The 14,980-nt window shown below is 40.2% G+C and overlaps 4 protein-coding genes across 6 annotated transcripts; 2 read left to right on the top strand and 2 right to left on the bottom strand.

Moving 5' to 3' along the window:
* Positions 1-124: 124 nt before the first annotated feature.
* Positions 125-1,811, top strand: LOC122395668 (D-aspartate oxidase). 2 transcript variants are annotated; one of them, XM_043393450.1, is made up of 7 exons: positions 125-382; positions 451-574; positions 666-811; positions 883-1,039; positions 1,109-1,393; positions 1,471-1,595; positions 1,676-1,811. In XM_043393450.1, exons 1-6 carry the CDS (start codon positions 198-200, stop codon positions 1,582-1,584), a joined length of 1,011 nt encoding a protein of 336 aa, XP_043249385.1. In that variant the 5' UTR covers positions 125-197; the 3' UTR covers positions 1,585-1,595; positions 1,676-1,811. The 2 variants fall into 2 exon arrangements, with proteins under 2 accessions (XP_043249385.1, XP_043249384.1); XM_043393449.1 differs by lacking the exon at positions 1,676-1,811 and having other exon boundaries at positions 1,471-1,598.
* Positions 1,812-2,609: 798 nt separating this feature from the next.
* Positions 2,610-5,010, bottom strand: LOC122395649 (histone acetyltransferase KAT8). Of its 2 annotated transcripts, none has more exons than XM_043393414.1 (7): positions 4,685-5,010; positions 3,931-4,190; positions 3,759-3,849; positions 3,550-3,677; positions 3,236-3,466; positions 2,912-3,156; positions 2,610-2,837 (listed from the first exon to the last, which is right to left on the bottom strand). In XM_043393414.1, exons 1-7 carry the CDS (start codon positions 4,875-4,877, stop codon positions 2,618-2,620), a joined length of 1,368 nt encoding a protein of 455 aa, XP_043249349.1. In that variant the 5' UTR covers positions 4,878-5,010; the 3' UTR covers positions 2,610-2,617. The 2 variants fall into 2 exon arrangements, with proteins under 2 accessions (XP_043249349.1, XP_043249350.1); XM_043393415.1 differs by having other exon boundaries at positions 4,818-4,866.
* Positions 5,011-5,785: 775 nt separating this feature from the next.
* Positions 5,786-7,295, bottom strand: LOC122395651 (pre-mRNA-splicing factor RBM22). Its single transcript, XM_043393417.1, has 3 exons — positions 7,156-7,295; positions 7,023-7,076; positions 5,786-6,948 (listed from the first exon to the last, which is right to left on the bottom strand). Exons 1-3 carry the CDS (start codon positions 7,207-7,209, stop codon positions 5,821-5,823), a joined length of 1,236 nt encoding a protein of 411 aa, XP_043249352.1. The 5' UTR covers positions 7,210-7,295; the 3' UTR covers positions 5,786-5,820.
* Positions 7,296-7,558: 263 nt separating this feature from the next.
* LOC122395594 (DNA-directed RNA polymerase II subunit RPB1) lies at positions 7,559-14,542 on the top strand. Its single transcript, XM_043393287.1, has 9 exons — positions 7,559-7,698; positions 8,280-8,549; positions 8,632-11,293; positions 11,365-11,570; positions 11,662-12,321; positions 12,391-12,779; positions 12,860-12,978; positions 13,069-13,257; positions 13,372-14,542. Exons 1-9 carry the CDS (start codon positions 7,621-7,623, stop codon positions 14,511-14,513), a joined length of 5,715 nt encoding a protein of 1,904 aa, XP_043249222.1. The 5' UTR covers positions 7,559-7,620; the 3' UTR covers positions 14,514-14,542.
* Positions 14,543-14,980: the final 438 nt, after the last annotated feature.

The following is a 14,980-nucleotide window of genomic DNA, read 5'->3' as shown; positions in this document are numbered from 1 at the left end:
AGGCGTATCTGTATTGATAAATATAGTACGCTTAATAAAAAAGTTTATTCGACTTAGATAAGAGTTTGGTAATGCAAAGTATTTCGATGCATCGGTCTAAACAATTCAGTCTCTGTGAATAACTGTAACCATACAGTTCAATATATTTTAACTAGAACCGATAAGAGGTAAAGTTTTAGTTCGAAGGAAATAGAATAATGAAAGTGGCTATCGTTGGAGGCGGAGTGGTCGGTTTAACAACGGCTTTGCAATTGCAACGAGAATTACGTAATGCCCAAGTTACGGTTTTTGCTTCAGACTTTGATCGCACCGTCAGCCATGTTGCTGCCGGGATATTCAGAGTCGGCTCTTCGTACTCTGGACCAACTGAAAAGATAACCAGGTGCACAATGTCGGATGCAATAAACTCACTAAACGATTGTTATTTTTCTCAATTAAATCCTTTTTCAGGGAATGGATACAAGACTCGTACGAATATTACGATGATATCCGTAAAACGCACGAAGCTTCGTTCGCTGGAGTAACAAGTATCTCCGGTTACATGTTTGCCAACTCCTCTCCGGAAACCGTTAAGGTTTACTTATTTTAAAAACATTTTTTCATACAGAAATTCGATGTACATAAAATAAAATTGATAATTCTTTATTCTCTCTACTTCGTAACAGAGTCACTGGATCGAGAATTTGGTGCCAGTATACAGGAGAACTACGAACGAGGAGTTTCAATTGGTTGGTGGTAACTGGAAATATGGATCGTTCTTCACGACTCTCCTTACAGATTGTAGACTGTACCTTCCATGGGCACGCAGAAAGTAATTAATTCTTATCGTCGAACAATGCTACAGTTTAAAATAAAACTTACGAAACTTTCTCATATTTACAGATTACAAGAAAACGGAGCAAAACTGGCGATTAAAAAACTGGCTTCCTTTGCAGAATTGGCTACAGACTGGAACGTGATTATAAATTGTACAGGTTTTGGTGCACGATCCCTGTGTAACGATAGACGTCTTGTTCCTATACGTGGCCAAGTAATCAAAGTACGAACCTTTTAGAAACCTGTTTCACGTTAACAAAGGTTTAATTTGTAAATGTTATAAAATCACTAGGTAGAGGCACCGTGGCTGAAAACATTCTTTTACGGCGAGTTGGACACTTACATTATACCAGGATTTAATGGTACGGTCACCCTCGGTGGCTCGAGAAGTTTCGATTCCGAAAATATGAAACTCTGCCCACACGAATCGGCGGCAATTCGCGAGAGATGCGAGAATTTCGTGCCAGCCCTAAAAAGGGCCACAGTTTTACGCGAGGAGGTCGGTCTGAGACCGCACAGGGAAAACAATGTCAGAGTAGAGGCCGAGCACATTACAAACGGATCATCCAAAGCCATTGTTAGTTCCAGAGGAGTGGTTTATTCCGTTGAATTTTTTGTTCAATCTCGTTATCACCGACGATATGTGTGTTACAGCTGGTGCATAATTACGGGCACGGTGGATACGGAGTATGTACAGCCCCTGGAACTGCCAAGTACGCCGTGACATTAGCAAGGGAAATGCATGGGTCCTCTGTTGCAAAATTATAATCAATGAACAAGTAATACACAACATTAATTATAAAATCCATTAACACATTCTGCGCCAGACTAATTTTCGGTAATTTTTCATACCGCGTAGGTCCAAACTGCTTAAAAACTGTTCCATTCAAGATGTGTGTATCAGGAGCTGTCCAAATTCGCTGATTGTTCACGCAGTTTGACAATCCAAGTTGAGTATCCGTATATCCTTACCAATAAAGTAATTATACTCGGGGACGTTTTACGTGAAATAATCGTTCGTGAATATATGCGATTTATTAACGAATTTACAGAAGAAAATCGTTAATACGCGCTAATACTGCGTGGTATAATTATGTTAACTTTTACGTGCAACACGATACACTCGCATTCCGATTGTAATCGCACGCTAAAGTTGACAAATTTTGAACGTAACTAAAGTGTTTCTTTCGTTGCCAAACGAATACATGGTATTTCAGTATAACCTCGTTCCTCTCATAATATGCTCCCAAAAAAAGCAGAACTATAAAACCTCCCCCTTTACACGTAGCGTGTCTTTATGTGTGATTTCAAGCAATTCATCTAACATGGTGCGTTGATAGGTAATGTAAAAAATTTAAGTAACAAAATACTGATTACTGTACTATACGTTCTCCCTTTGATACCATGCAACTTTTATTTGAAATAGTTTTTTTATAACAATATAGAAGTTATTTCAAATGATCAAGTTACGAAATTCAACCTGTATGCTTAACCATCTGCTAGAAATCACGCGCAAGAACACGCCGCTCTGTGTAAAGAAGATTTTAAGCAAAATCTTGAAACATCTTACGTCGCCTCTACATTTGAAAGGAGCAACGAAGCCAAATCAATGTATTCACCCGTGACATCTTCCAAACAGATACGAGACTTCGCACATACAATGCGTATTTAGTGCAGACCGTGACGTACCATTGGACAAGATGTTTAACAAATTCGTGAACATCTTTGCAAACTATCGCGCATAGTTGCTTCCTCGAGTGTTCATTAAACGTGTGAAATCTCACGTTGGCAAGGACTTTCACTACTTCTTGCCAGGTTTTACGTTTTTCCGAGGCGGTGCTCCCCACCTGAGCGCGGTGCTGTCCACAGTCAGCCGCGGTCTCTTGTACTGACTGCTTTTAATGTGCTCTTCGACCAGTTTAGGCGTTACGCAAATTACGTGTTGTCCCTTCCAGTACTTTACCATGTTCATACTCTGTAGCGTCGATATAATGTCCGTCTGTGAAATACTCGTCATCTGGCTGCAAAATTGTACCAGAAGTTATTGATTTTACAAAGCTTTGTTTCGATGGTTGTAACTTTCTTGCGACTTTACCTTAAATCTTTAATACTTAGAGTGCCTCGAAAATCTCTCAAGATTTCTAAAAGAATCCAGCTCCAATAACTTCTGTATGACAATTTTCCTAAATCGCTCAATGGCTTTTCGGGACTACCGACAGTCTGTTCTATTCTGCTCAGTTCGTAGCTGAAGGCGATTAAAAGTTTTCCGTATCCTTGTCTTTGAAACGGTGGCAACGTTAAAATGCAAGCGACGTTGTTACCGTCGGGCGATTCTTTCTCCTGAAAAATAATTACGTACGATGAGATAACATACATCAAAGATTAATTACAAACATAACAATAAACGGATAAAAAGTACCTTTGAAAAATAACCAACCAAATGCGCTCCGTGTTTATCAACTTCGCAGAGGATATAAAAAAGAAACGGTTCGACATCGAAATATAGAGTTTTGTGATCTAAGAATAATTTTGCTAGTAAGCATAAGTTTTGACAATATATTTTGTGTTCTCGACCGTCGACTTCCCAAATGCTCAATGTGCCTTTGCGATAGATTTCTTTTCCAACTGGTTGCCTGTGAGTACATTCACTCTAAAATCAAGACATTTAAATTGTTAAATTAAGATATTACCGATAAATATCAAATATTTTAGAAACGCTAATATTTTCCATACCATATGATATCTGTATGTTTTCTCGAGACGCATGTATTTCAAGCAGTATTCGCAAATCCATAGTTTAGGTTGTTTACCATACTCTTCTGGATACGGACTAAAGTACCAAGTATCAATTTCATATTTTCCTGGAAATGAACTTTTGAAAATAATGAGACCCTTTTCACACATAATCTTTAATAATAGAAAAGAAATAGATCAATGCTTACCAATTTGAATTTTGTCAATGTATTTGACTTTTGTTATTGCCTCGTGTTCTTTCTCCAAAGCTGCTGTTGTTGGATCCATTTCTGCATACGTCTATAATTCAGAATAATACAATGATAAGCTTTAGTAATGAAAGAATGTGCTCAGGATATGTAATTTAAAAAAAGTTTATACCTTTTGTACATGATTGATCTCGTCGTGCCTCCTTTTCTGATTTCTTGTAATTTTACGATCTGTGGAATCTGCCAATAAATCTGTACTGGAATTTCTATCTCCACACTTCCAGCTTCTATCGCTCATGTCAAATCTACTAGACATGATTCTGTCCCTTGGCACCCATTCATCCAATCTTCTATTATGTCCCTCATAGTGCACATAGTATTCATAGTGACCTTCACTTTCATTATATCGAGTTTGTATAATTTCTGCAGGGTCTGTTCAAAAATTAAAAAAAAAAAAAAAAAAACATTTCAGAATAACTTTTATTTTTGTTGTATCAGTTTTGAATAATTTTGTACATCAAATTATTTCGTATAAAAATTCATTTCCCTTTAAAATTACTTGCAACTTACAAGATATCGAATACATTTATTTTTATTCGGTATTTCACATTTATGCGTTCTCGATTCTTTACGAGATATTAAAATCACAAAACAGTAATAAAAAAATGAAATAGATCGTTCAAATGAAGCTAATCGTTGAGCTTGAACAGTGTTGGATTACTTTCTAAAGCGATACTGGCTCAAACTGTACATGACACGCCATAATGTTTTCAAAACAAGTACGATTTACCAGAGAAAAGCCGGCAATACAAACACAAACGCAAGATGCAAAAAAATCGTTCGAATTATTTTTAGTAATTTTAGATGATTCTGAACATAATCGCGATACAAAAATTATTCATAACGTGTGATAATAATATATTTACGCCAAGAATCGTCGGATCTGCGAACGAGATAGTGTTCGCCTATATCGAGAGGCAATTCTTCGAGGCTGTCCGCGTCATCGCCGGAACCCTTCCCGCCATTCGTCAACGTGTTCTCACGCTTTTCTTGCTTTACCATCGTTTCCTTAGATCCCATGGTACAATTCTCTTTACTCCTTTGTTCCGACTCGGCCATTTTACGAGGTATAAATCACTGGTCAGTTAGACGATATTCGCCACTGCAAAACGCTCGTAAATAAATGAACATTGCACTCGCTGATGCAACGACGACCGATACGGCCATGAAATTCTCTACGCCGTATACACAATTCTACACAATGCATACGTAAAGTAACTAGATCGTTCAAAGCGCATTTGCCGGAAATAACGATTTATTTTTTTTTTTTCAACAACATCGAAGCTGTATTCAAATTAGAGATGGCGTGCAAAATAGAGATAGTTAGAACTGCTACTTGTGAATCACTCGTGATTCGTTCACGCTCGTTCCTAATCACGGTGATTATTCATAGTAATTCATGATTGCTTTTGATTAGTAAGAGAGCGTAGCTATTCTTTGCACACGTCGTCAGAATCGTCAATTTAAATGCAAATACACCCTTAACCTGTATATTCTATATATGGAGAGTTGCTATTCTCTATGATTCCATACAAAGTGACCCATTTAAATCGACCCAATCAAAAATCTTCGAAACTGTTGATGTCACAAAAAAATGGATCAAGGGGCCAGAACAAAGCATTAAATCAGAACAAGTCCCATTATTATAATCCTTTTATTGCCTTAGAAATAGAACCACACCGAGTCAAATCATTTTATTTAGAAACAACAACAGAAATTATAATTATAACACCCCCAGCAACAGGCAACCTGATAATCGTGTACGTCGGAACTTTAAACGTGGTATAACTTAGGATATCTAATAATTATACTTTGAAAAATGAGCGACTATTATCTTCGTTCAATATTACTTATATTAGTTTCTGAAATTTAAATAATTAATAAAGTCAGTTGGGTAAATAACAAATTTTTGAATACAAATAGTTTAAAAGAAAGTCAAAGACATTTATTTTTACAATATTGTTTGTTATAATTACACGCAATGAAAAGTTAAACATTGTTATTATTCTTCAGGCCAAGGTTTTCCTATACCTTGTGATGCACCCATTCTTGATGGATCCTGACTCGGATAATGTATCGGAGTAGTCCCTGGTGGGAAAATTGGTGTTGCAGCAGCAGCAGCCATTTGCGGTGGAAACATAAATTGAGGAGCAACCGGTGGAGGAGGAATCATCATTGGTGGTATCATGCCAGGTGTGGTTTGTAAGTTGAAGAAGTTATTTCCTATGTTTTCTGGTGGTGGTGGTAAAGCACCAGGTAAACCTGGTACTGGTTCCAAAATTTCTCTAGTTGCTTCGGCCGCAGATACGGTTTGTCTTCCTTGCGAACGTCCCCATTTAATAGTCAATCTTCTTCCTCCTAATATCAGTTTATTGAATGTCCTTTCTGCTGCAGCTTCGGCAGCACTTCTCTGAGTGTATTGAATAAAAGCACACTGCTGACGAGGAACCATCGTTACTGAACGTATTTCTCCATACTGATAGAAATGATCGCGTAATTGCTTTTCCGTCAAGACATCTCCTAAATTGCCAATATATAAAGTTGTGATGGATTTATCTTCCGGTGGATCTAATTTGGGCATGGCTGCGGCTCTACGCATTAATTTATCCGCGACAGGATCATTTACTCCATAGTAACGATCCTTGATATTTTGATCAGCCAATGGATCATCAGGATCTGTAGGCTTCTCATGACGATATGGACATTCTTCTCCTCTTTTACATTCTCCTTTAACCCAGAAGGAACAAATGTGTGGTCTGTTTCTTTTGTAATAAGGACTTGTTCTTGCCAGTTTCATTAATAAATCACTGGCTGCTGCTGATTTACCAACAGCACCTGCCGGTGATGTCGGATCTATTTTGCCAATTTCGCTATCTATGTTTTGTACGTAGTATTCTTTGTTTACATCTGATCTGGGCAAATCATCTTTAATTTTAAGAGCCGCATCGCGTACTTGAATCGGCAATCCGTATTCTAAGTCGAGCAAACAAGTTTGGCACACATTTTTTAAACGACTGCAAGTCTGACATACTTCGGTCTTTTTAAAACGCATTCTTGCACCAGGACACCATCTGAATACTGTGAATGGTCGCATACAAATTTTACATTCCTTTCCATATCTTTCCTTTGTCTATGAAAAAACAACAATTTATCATGATAATTGATAAGTAGATTATTTTTTTAATTTAAATACAATTGACTTACCATTCGAATATATGGATTATCACCTAAACAAGTCTGACATAGTATTGGAAATTCCTAAAATGAAACGGAATGCGTTCATAAATATCCTATTTTAATGAATTCAAAGTCGTGTTATGAACTCGATAATACATACAGCATCTTCCCAATTCTGTCTATTATATGTATTTGTTGTTTTCGACGTAGCCATTTTAATCTATTTTATTACATAAAAACCTTACATTCGCGTTACAAATCACAACAAAGCGACACGCCATACACACACCTTCGACGAAGATCGTAAATAGAATCAATCATTAATCAACAACACGGGCGGACATTAATATTTACTATTCAATGACGATAGATGGCAACACAAAACATTGGTAGTTATTTTTGGTCATCGCTTGCTGAACGCGAAATAGAAATTCGGCTTGAGGTAAGCGTTTGATGCATTTAGGAACACGTGCATAAGTTTTGTAGTTGGAAATTCTACCGCGCAGTATAGCGTTAGCAACGAACGATACCGCCAGGAGTGGGAGATGCTTCCATCGGGAAAGAACGGTTAAAGGGAGTCGCGACGCAGAAGGCCGCGGAAGAAGCTCTATGTGTTCGTTGCAAAATGGCCACGTCCGACTCTAAAGCGCCTCTGCGAACGGTGAAAAGGGTCCAATTTGGCATACTTTCTCCCGATGAGATAGTAAGTTCGTTACTTGTAAACGAGTGATCGTGAAAAATGTGATTTTCGACGCGAAACTAATTCATCGCCAGTCGACATTTTGTGAAATCTTATCGCGTGAGAAGGCATTTGATGTTACTTCTAAACAGACGCGCGTGTTGATTTTCAACGTGTACTTTTTGTTTAGAACACCTATACATACGGGAAATAAGATAAAAAATTATAATACACGCAAATAAGAAGTGTTTATCCTGCAATTTTTATCATTCAATGCGAATGTCGTCACCAAATCATCGTGTTTAGTTAAACATTAACGAAGAATAAAAATGATCAGATTCAGTACGAGTCTATGTGTTTTTGTACCATTTTACATATAATTTTTATAATAAATGGCAATATTGTTGGATTAGAATGATAAATAATTTTATGCCCTGTTATTCCTTTTACGATTTAATACCTATGTTACTTCTGATATATTAGGAAAGGAGCAGTTTTAAATTTATATGAAAATTGTTTCCGAGATACATATTTCCTTCATAATTGTATTATTTTCCTAAAATAAAATAACTAGTACTGTATATAATTTTATATGTTTTGTGTAGCGTCGGATGTCAGTCACGGATGGCGGCATTCGCTTTCCAGAAACTATGGAGGGTGGTCGCCCGAAGCTTGGTGGACTTATGGACCCAAGGCAGGGTGTCATCGATAGAAATTCAAGATGTCAGACATGCGCCGGTAACATGACAGAATGTCCAGGGCATTTTGGTCACATAGATTTGGCTAAACCAGTTTTTCATGTTGGTTTTATAACAAAATCAATCAAAATTCTGAGATGCGTATGTTTTTATTGCTCAAAGCTGCTTGTTAGTCCAGTAAGTCACGATTATGAGTATACGCTTGTTGTATGTTTTCATATTTTATTACTAGTCTTGATAATTATGTGTTTATTTACAGCACAATCCAAAAATAAAAGAAATTGTAATGAAAACTAAAGGACAGTCGCGTAAACGTCTCACGTTCGTTTACGATTTATGTAAAAGTAAAAATATTTGCGAGGGTGGAGACGAAATGGATATTAACAAAGAGAATCCAGAGCAACAACCTCCGGATAGAAAACCGGGGCATGGCGGTTGTGGCAGGTATCAACCTAATCTTCGAAGATCGGGTCTGGATGTTACCGCAGAATGGAAACACGTGAACGAAGATTCGCAAGAGAAAAAAATAGCGCTTACCGCTGAAAGAGCATGGGAAATTTTAAAACATATTACGGACGAGGAATCGTTTATTCTTGGTATGGACCCAAAGTTTGCTCGACCGGATTGGATGGTTGTAACGGTGTTACCTGTTCCACCTTTATCGGTTAGACCGGCAGTCATTATGTACGGTTCCGCGAAAAATCAAGACGATTTGACACATAAACTCGCGGATATTATAAAATCGAACAACGAATTGATCAGAAACGAGCAGGCTGGAGCGGCAGCACACGTTATATCCGAGAACATAAAGATGTTGCAATTTCATGTAGCGACGTTGGTCGATAACGATATGCCGGGAATGCCAAGAGCAATGCAAAAGTCAGGTAAACCGTTGAAGGCTATAAAAGCAAGACTGAAGGGAAAAGAAGGCAGAATAAGAGGAAATTTGATGGGTAAACGTGTTGATTTTTCTGCTCGTACTGTCATCACGCCAGACCCGAATTTGCGGATCGATCAAGTAGGTGTACCTAGAAGTATTGCTCAGAATTTAACATTCCCTGAAATTGTGACGCCTTTTAATATCGATAAAATGCAAGAGCTCGTCAGACGAGGGAATTCACAGTACCCGGGTGCCAAGTACATCGTCAGGGATAATGGTGAAAGGATTGATTTAAGATTTCACCCGAAACCATCCGATTTGCATTTACAATGTGGATATAGAGTAGAGCGTCACATCCGTGATGGCGATTTAGTGATTTTCAATCGTCAGCCGACTCTGCACAAAATGAGTATGATGGGACACAGGGTGAAAGTTCTCCCTTGGAGTACATTCCGTATGAATCTTAGTTGTACGTCGCCTTATAACGCCGATTTCGACGGCGACGAAATGAATTTGCACGTTCCGCAATCGATGGAAACGCGCGCAGAAGTGGAAAACATTCACGTAACGCCGCGTCAGATTATCACGCCGCAAGCCAACAAACCCGTTATGGGTATTGTACAGGACACGCTTACCGCTGTGAGAAAAATGACGAAAAGGGACGTGTTTATAGAAAAGGAACAAATGATGAACATTCTGATGTTCTTGCCCAGCTGGGATGGTAAAATGCCTCAACCGTGTATATTGAAACCAAAGCCATTATGGACCGGTAAACAAATTTTCTCACTGATCATACCGGGTAATGTGAACATGATCAGAACCCATAGCACGCATCCGGACGAGGAAGACGATGGTCCGTACAAGTGGATATCACCTGGTGATACCAAAGTAATGGTAGAACACGGAGAACTCGTGATGGGTATACTTTGCAAGAAGACTTTGGGTACATCGGCAGGTTCTTTGCTTCACATTTGTATGTTGGAGTTAGGTCACGAGGTTTGCGGACGGTTTTACGGGAATATTCAGACTGTGATTAATAACTGGTTGCTGCTAGAAGGTCATTCCATCGGTATCGGCGACACTATCGCCGATCCGCAGACTTATTTAGAAATTCAGAAAGCGATCAAAAAAGCCAAAGAGGATGTAATAGAGGTGATACAGAAAGCTCACAATATGGAGCTGGAACCTACGCCCGGTAACACTTTGAGGCAGACTTTCGAGAATCAGGTGAACAGAATCTTGAACGACGCTCGTGACAAGACTGGTGGCTCCGCGAAGAAATCTTTGACCGAATACAACAATCTGAAAGCTATGGTGGTGTCAGGATCGAAGGGATCCAATATTAACATTTCTCAGGTTATTGCTTGCGTGGGTCAGCAAAACGTTGAAGGTAAACGTATTCCGTTCGGGTTCCGTAAAAGAACATTACCGCATTTCATCAAGGACGATTACGGTCCCGAGTCCAGAGGATTCGTCGAGAATTCGTATCTGGCCGGTCTGACTCCATCAGAGTTTTATTTCCACGCTATGGGAGGTCGTGAGGGTCTTATCGATACTGCTGTAAAAACTGCAGAGACTGGATACATTCAGCGTCGTTTGATAAAGGCTATGGAGTCTGTAATGGTGCATTATGACGGAACGGTTAGGAATTCCGTGGGACAGCTGATTCAGTTGCGTTACGGCGAGGACGGTTTATGCGGCGAAACTGTAGAGTTCCAAAACTTACCCACTATCAAGCTGAGCAACAAAGCGTTCGAGAAGAAGTTCAAGTTCGATCCGACGAACGAACGCTACCTTCGTCGCATTTTTAACGAAGAGATTGTCAGAGAAATGATGGGATCCGGCGAAGTGATCTCCGAACTGGAAAGGGAATGGGAACAATTGAACAAGGATCGTGGAGTGCTCAGAGAGATATTCCCAAGCGGAGAATCGAAAGTTGTATTGCCGTGCAATCTGCAACGGATGATTTGGAACGTGCAGAAGATATTCCACATAAATAAAAGGGCACCTACCGATCTTAGTCCAATGAGAGTTATACAAGGTGAATAAAACAACGACTTTGTCAAAAAATGTATTATTAAAAGTGTAAATACTAAAATAGTTGGTTTGCAGGTGTGAAGGATCTCCTAGAGAAATGTATCATCGTGGCTGGTGACGACAGACTCAGTAAACAGGCGAACGAAAACGCCACTCTGTTATTCCAATGCTTAGTTAGATCTACTTTATGTACAAAGTGTGTTTCCGAAGAGTTTAGATTGTCCAGCGAAGCTTTCGAATGGCTTATCGGGGAAATTGAAACAAGATTTCAGCAAGCACAAGTTTGTAGAAATTTATTTAAAATTTGTTTTTTGTTAAATGTAAAATTCTTTTGGGTATTTTTCACATGCTACGTGTAATATATATCTTTAGGTATCGCCTGGCGAGATGGTAGGCGCTTTGGCTGCTCAGTCACTCGGTGAACCTGCCACTCAGATGACATTGAACACTTTCCACTTTGCCGGTGTATCGTCGAAGAACGTAACTCTGGGTGTACCCAGGCTGAAGGAAATTATAAACATCAGTAAGAAACCAAAGGCTCCTTCGTTGACGGTGTTCCTGACAGGAGCTGCGGCGAGGGACGCAGAAAAGGCAAAGAATGTGCTTTGTCGGCTGGAGCACACGACGCTGAGAAAGGTCACGGCAAATACCGCAATTTACTACGATCCAGATCCGCAGAATACCGTAATTGCCGAAGATCAAGAATTCGTTAATGTTTACTACGAGATGCCCGATTTCGATCCGACCAAAATATCGCCGTGGTTGCTCCGTATCGAGTTAGACCGGAAACGAATGACCGACAAAAAGTTAACTATGGAACAAATCGCGGAAAAGATCAATGCCGGTTTTGGGGACGATTTGAATTGCATTTTCAACGACGATAACGCCGAAAAATTAGTGTTACGAATTAGGATAATGAACAGCGACGACAACAAATTCCAAGACACCGTAGAAGAGACTGTAGACAAAATGGAAGACGATATGTTTCTGCGATGTATCGAGGCGAATATGCTGAGCGATATGACGTTACAAGTATGCATTAATCAATTTTACCAGGAATATAACATTTACTGTGTTTACGAATATCGAATCTTTTTATAGGGCATCGAAGCCATTGGAAAAGTGTACATGCATTTACCACAAACTGATTCTAAGAAACGCATCGTTATCACGGAAACCGGTGAATTTAAAGCGATAGCGGAATGGTTACTAGAAACTGATGGAACAAGTTTAATGAAAGTATTGAGCGAAAGAGACGTGGACCCTGTTAGGACGTTCAGTAACGACATTTGTGAAATATTCCAAGTGTTGGGTATAGAGGCTGTGAGAAAATCAGTAGAGAAAGAAATGAACGCTGTATTGCAATTCTATGGTCTTTACGTAAACTACCGTCATCTTGCTCTGCTTTGTGACGTTATGACCGCCAAAGGACACTTGATGGCTATAACTCGTCACGGAATTAACAGACAGGATACTGGCGCTCTTATGAGGTAATTTATTAGAAAGTATGAGAATTTTCGGTTGGTATTGGAATATTCTATATAAATTTATATATTCCACTTCGTTTCAGATGTTCTTTCGAAGAAACGGTGGACGTTTTATTGGACGCAGCATCTCACGCAGAAGTTGATCCTATGAGGGGAGTGTCTGAAAATATTATTATGGGGCAACTTCCACGCATAGGAACAGGTATTGTTTCGATCTTTCAACGTATTTAAATTTAGTAAACGGATCATAAATTTTTATCGAGCCAATATTGTTTATTTAATCTTCTTCAAGGGTGCTTTGATTTATTACTGGACGCCGAGAAATGCAAAGCTGGTATCGAAATACCGATGGCAGTAGGAGCTGGTGTAATGGGTACCGCTGGAATGTTCTTCGGTAGCGTTGCCACACCAAGTATGAGTCCTCAAATGACACCTTGGATGGGTGCTACTCCTGGCTATGGCGCTTCAAGCATGTCACCTGGTACAAACGTCACATTGTTACATTATACTATAATAGGATCATTTATGCCGAATCGTACATAAAAAAAATCTCTTTGGCATAACTCATCGATGACAAATGTACTTGTTTTCACAGCACTGGGTAGCGGTATGACACCAGGAGGTGCATGTTTCTCGCCATCGGGAGCATCGGATGCTTCTGGACTTTCACCCGCGTATTCTGCATATTCACCTCAACCGGGAAGTCCAGGAAGTCCAGGACCCAGCATGAGTCCGTACCCCATGTCGCCAGCGGGCGGTGCTTCGCCCAGCTATTCGCCTACGTCGCCCGCCTACTTACCAACATCGCCGAGTATGACACCATCGAGTCCCAACTACTCGCCTACGAGTCCAACGTACTCGCCCACCAGTCCAAACTATTCGCCAACGAGTCCTTCGTATTCGCCAACATCGCCCAGCTACTCGCCAACCTCGCCGAGCTATTCACCAACGAGTCCTTCGTATTCACCGACGTCGCCAAGTTACTCGCCGACGAGTCCCAGTTACTCGCCAACCTCGCCCAGTTACTCGCCAACCTCGCCCAGCTATTCACCAACGAGTCCTTCGTATTCGCCAACGTCGCCCAGCTATTCGCCAACCTCGCCCAGTTACTCGCCAACCTCGCCTAGCTATTCGCCAACGAGTCCTTCGTATTCACCAACATCACCAAGCTACTCACCGACGAGTCCCAGTTATTCGCCAACGAGCCCAAGCTATTCTCCGAGCTCGCCGAATTACACACCAGCCTCTCCATCGTACTCCCCCACGAGTCCCAGTTATTCGCCTAGTTCGCCACAATATTCGCCCGCTAGTCCCAGTTACTCGCCGAGCAGCCCAAAATATTCTCCGACGAGTCCAAGCTACTCGCCCACGTCGCCATCCTTCGCTGGAACCTCGCCACAGTACACACCAGCCAGTCCAACGTATTCGCCCACGAGCCCGACCTACTCGCCAACGAGTCCATCTTATTCACCGAGTTCACCGCAACACACAGCATCGGGGAGCACGAGATACTCGCCCAGCAGTCCGAATTACTCACCCACTAGTCCGACGTATTCACCGACGAGTCCTCAATACTCACCATCGAGCACCAAGTACTCACCCACGAGTCCAACGTACACACCGACCAGTCCAAGTTATTCACCAACGAGTCCAACGTATTCTCCGCCTGTGCCTGGATACTCGCCGACGAGTCCTACTTACTCGCCGGCGTCGCCAGCCTACGAAACAGACGATTAACAAGTATTACGCATATCTCTATGGATCTTTAATGTTAATCATTTACTATGGGCTAGGTATAAGCGCGATAAGTTGTAATTACTGCTGCTGCGATTCTGAATTTTCTAAGACCGTAAATATATATTTAGTGTATAAATGTATGCACAATTCTTTTAATCGTCACTTATATTGATCATAGGTTGAAAGATATTTCATTTTTTAAGTATCGAGGAAGAGGAACATTTTGTTTTAAGGAACGTTTACAAATACTTTGGACGAGCAGAAGTTGATGGACGATCACGATGGTAAATCTGAATGTACGTTTTATTAGAGCGAATCTGATCAATTTACACGAAATACGTCTGTTGTTTACTAATGCTTGTTAACTTCAAAAAGTTACATATTAATGTTTTCGACCCTACGATTGATTAGATTCCTCTTCAAAACTCATAATAGTAATTACAGTAGTTTTATAAAAGAAAACTAAA

This window comes from Colletes gigas, unplaced genomic scaffold, assembly GCF_013123115.1.
Source record: "Colletes gigas isolate AHSC1104 unplaced genomic scaffold, ASM1312311v1 Colletes_gigas_Sc00006, whole genome shotgun sequence".
Taxonomy (NCBI): domain Eukaryota; kingdom Metazoa; phylum Arthropoda; class Insecta; order Hymenoptera; family Colletidae; genus Colletes; species Colletes gigas.
This window is presented reverse-complemented; position numbering and strand designations above follow the sequence as displayed.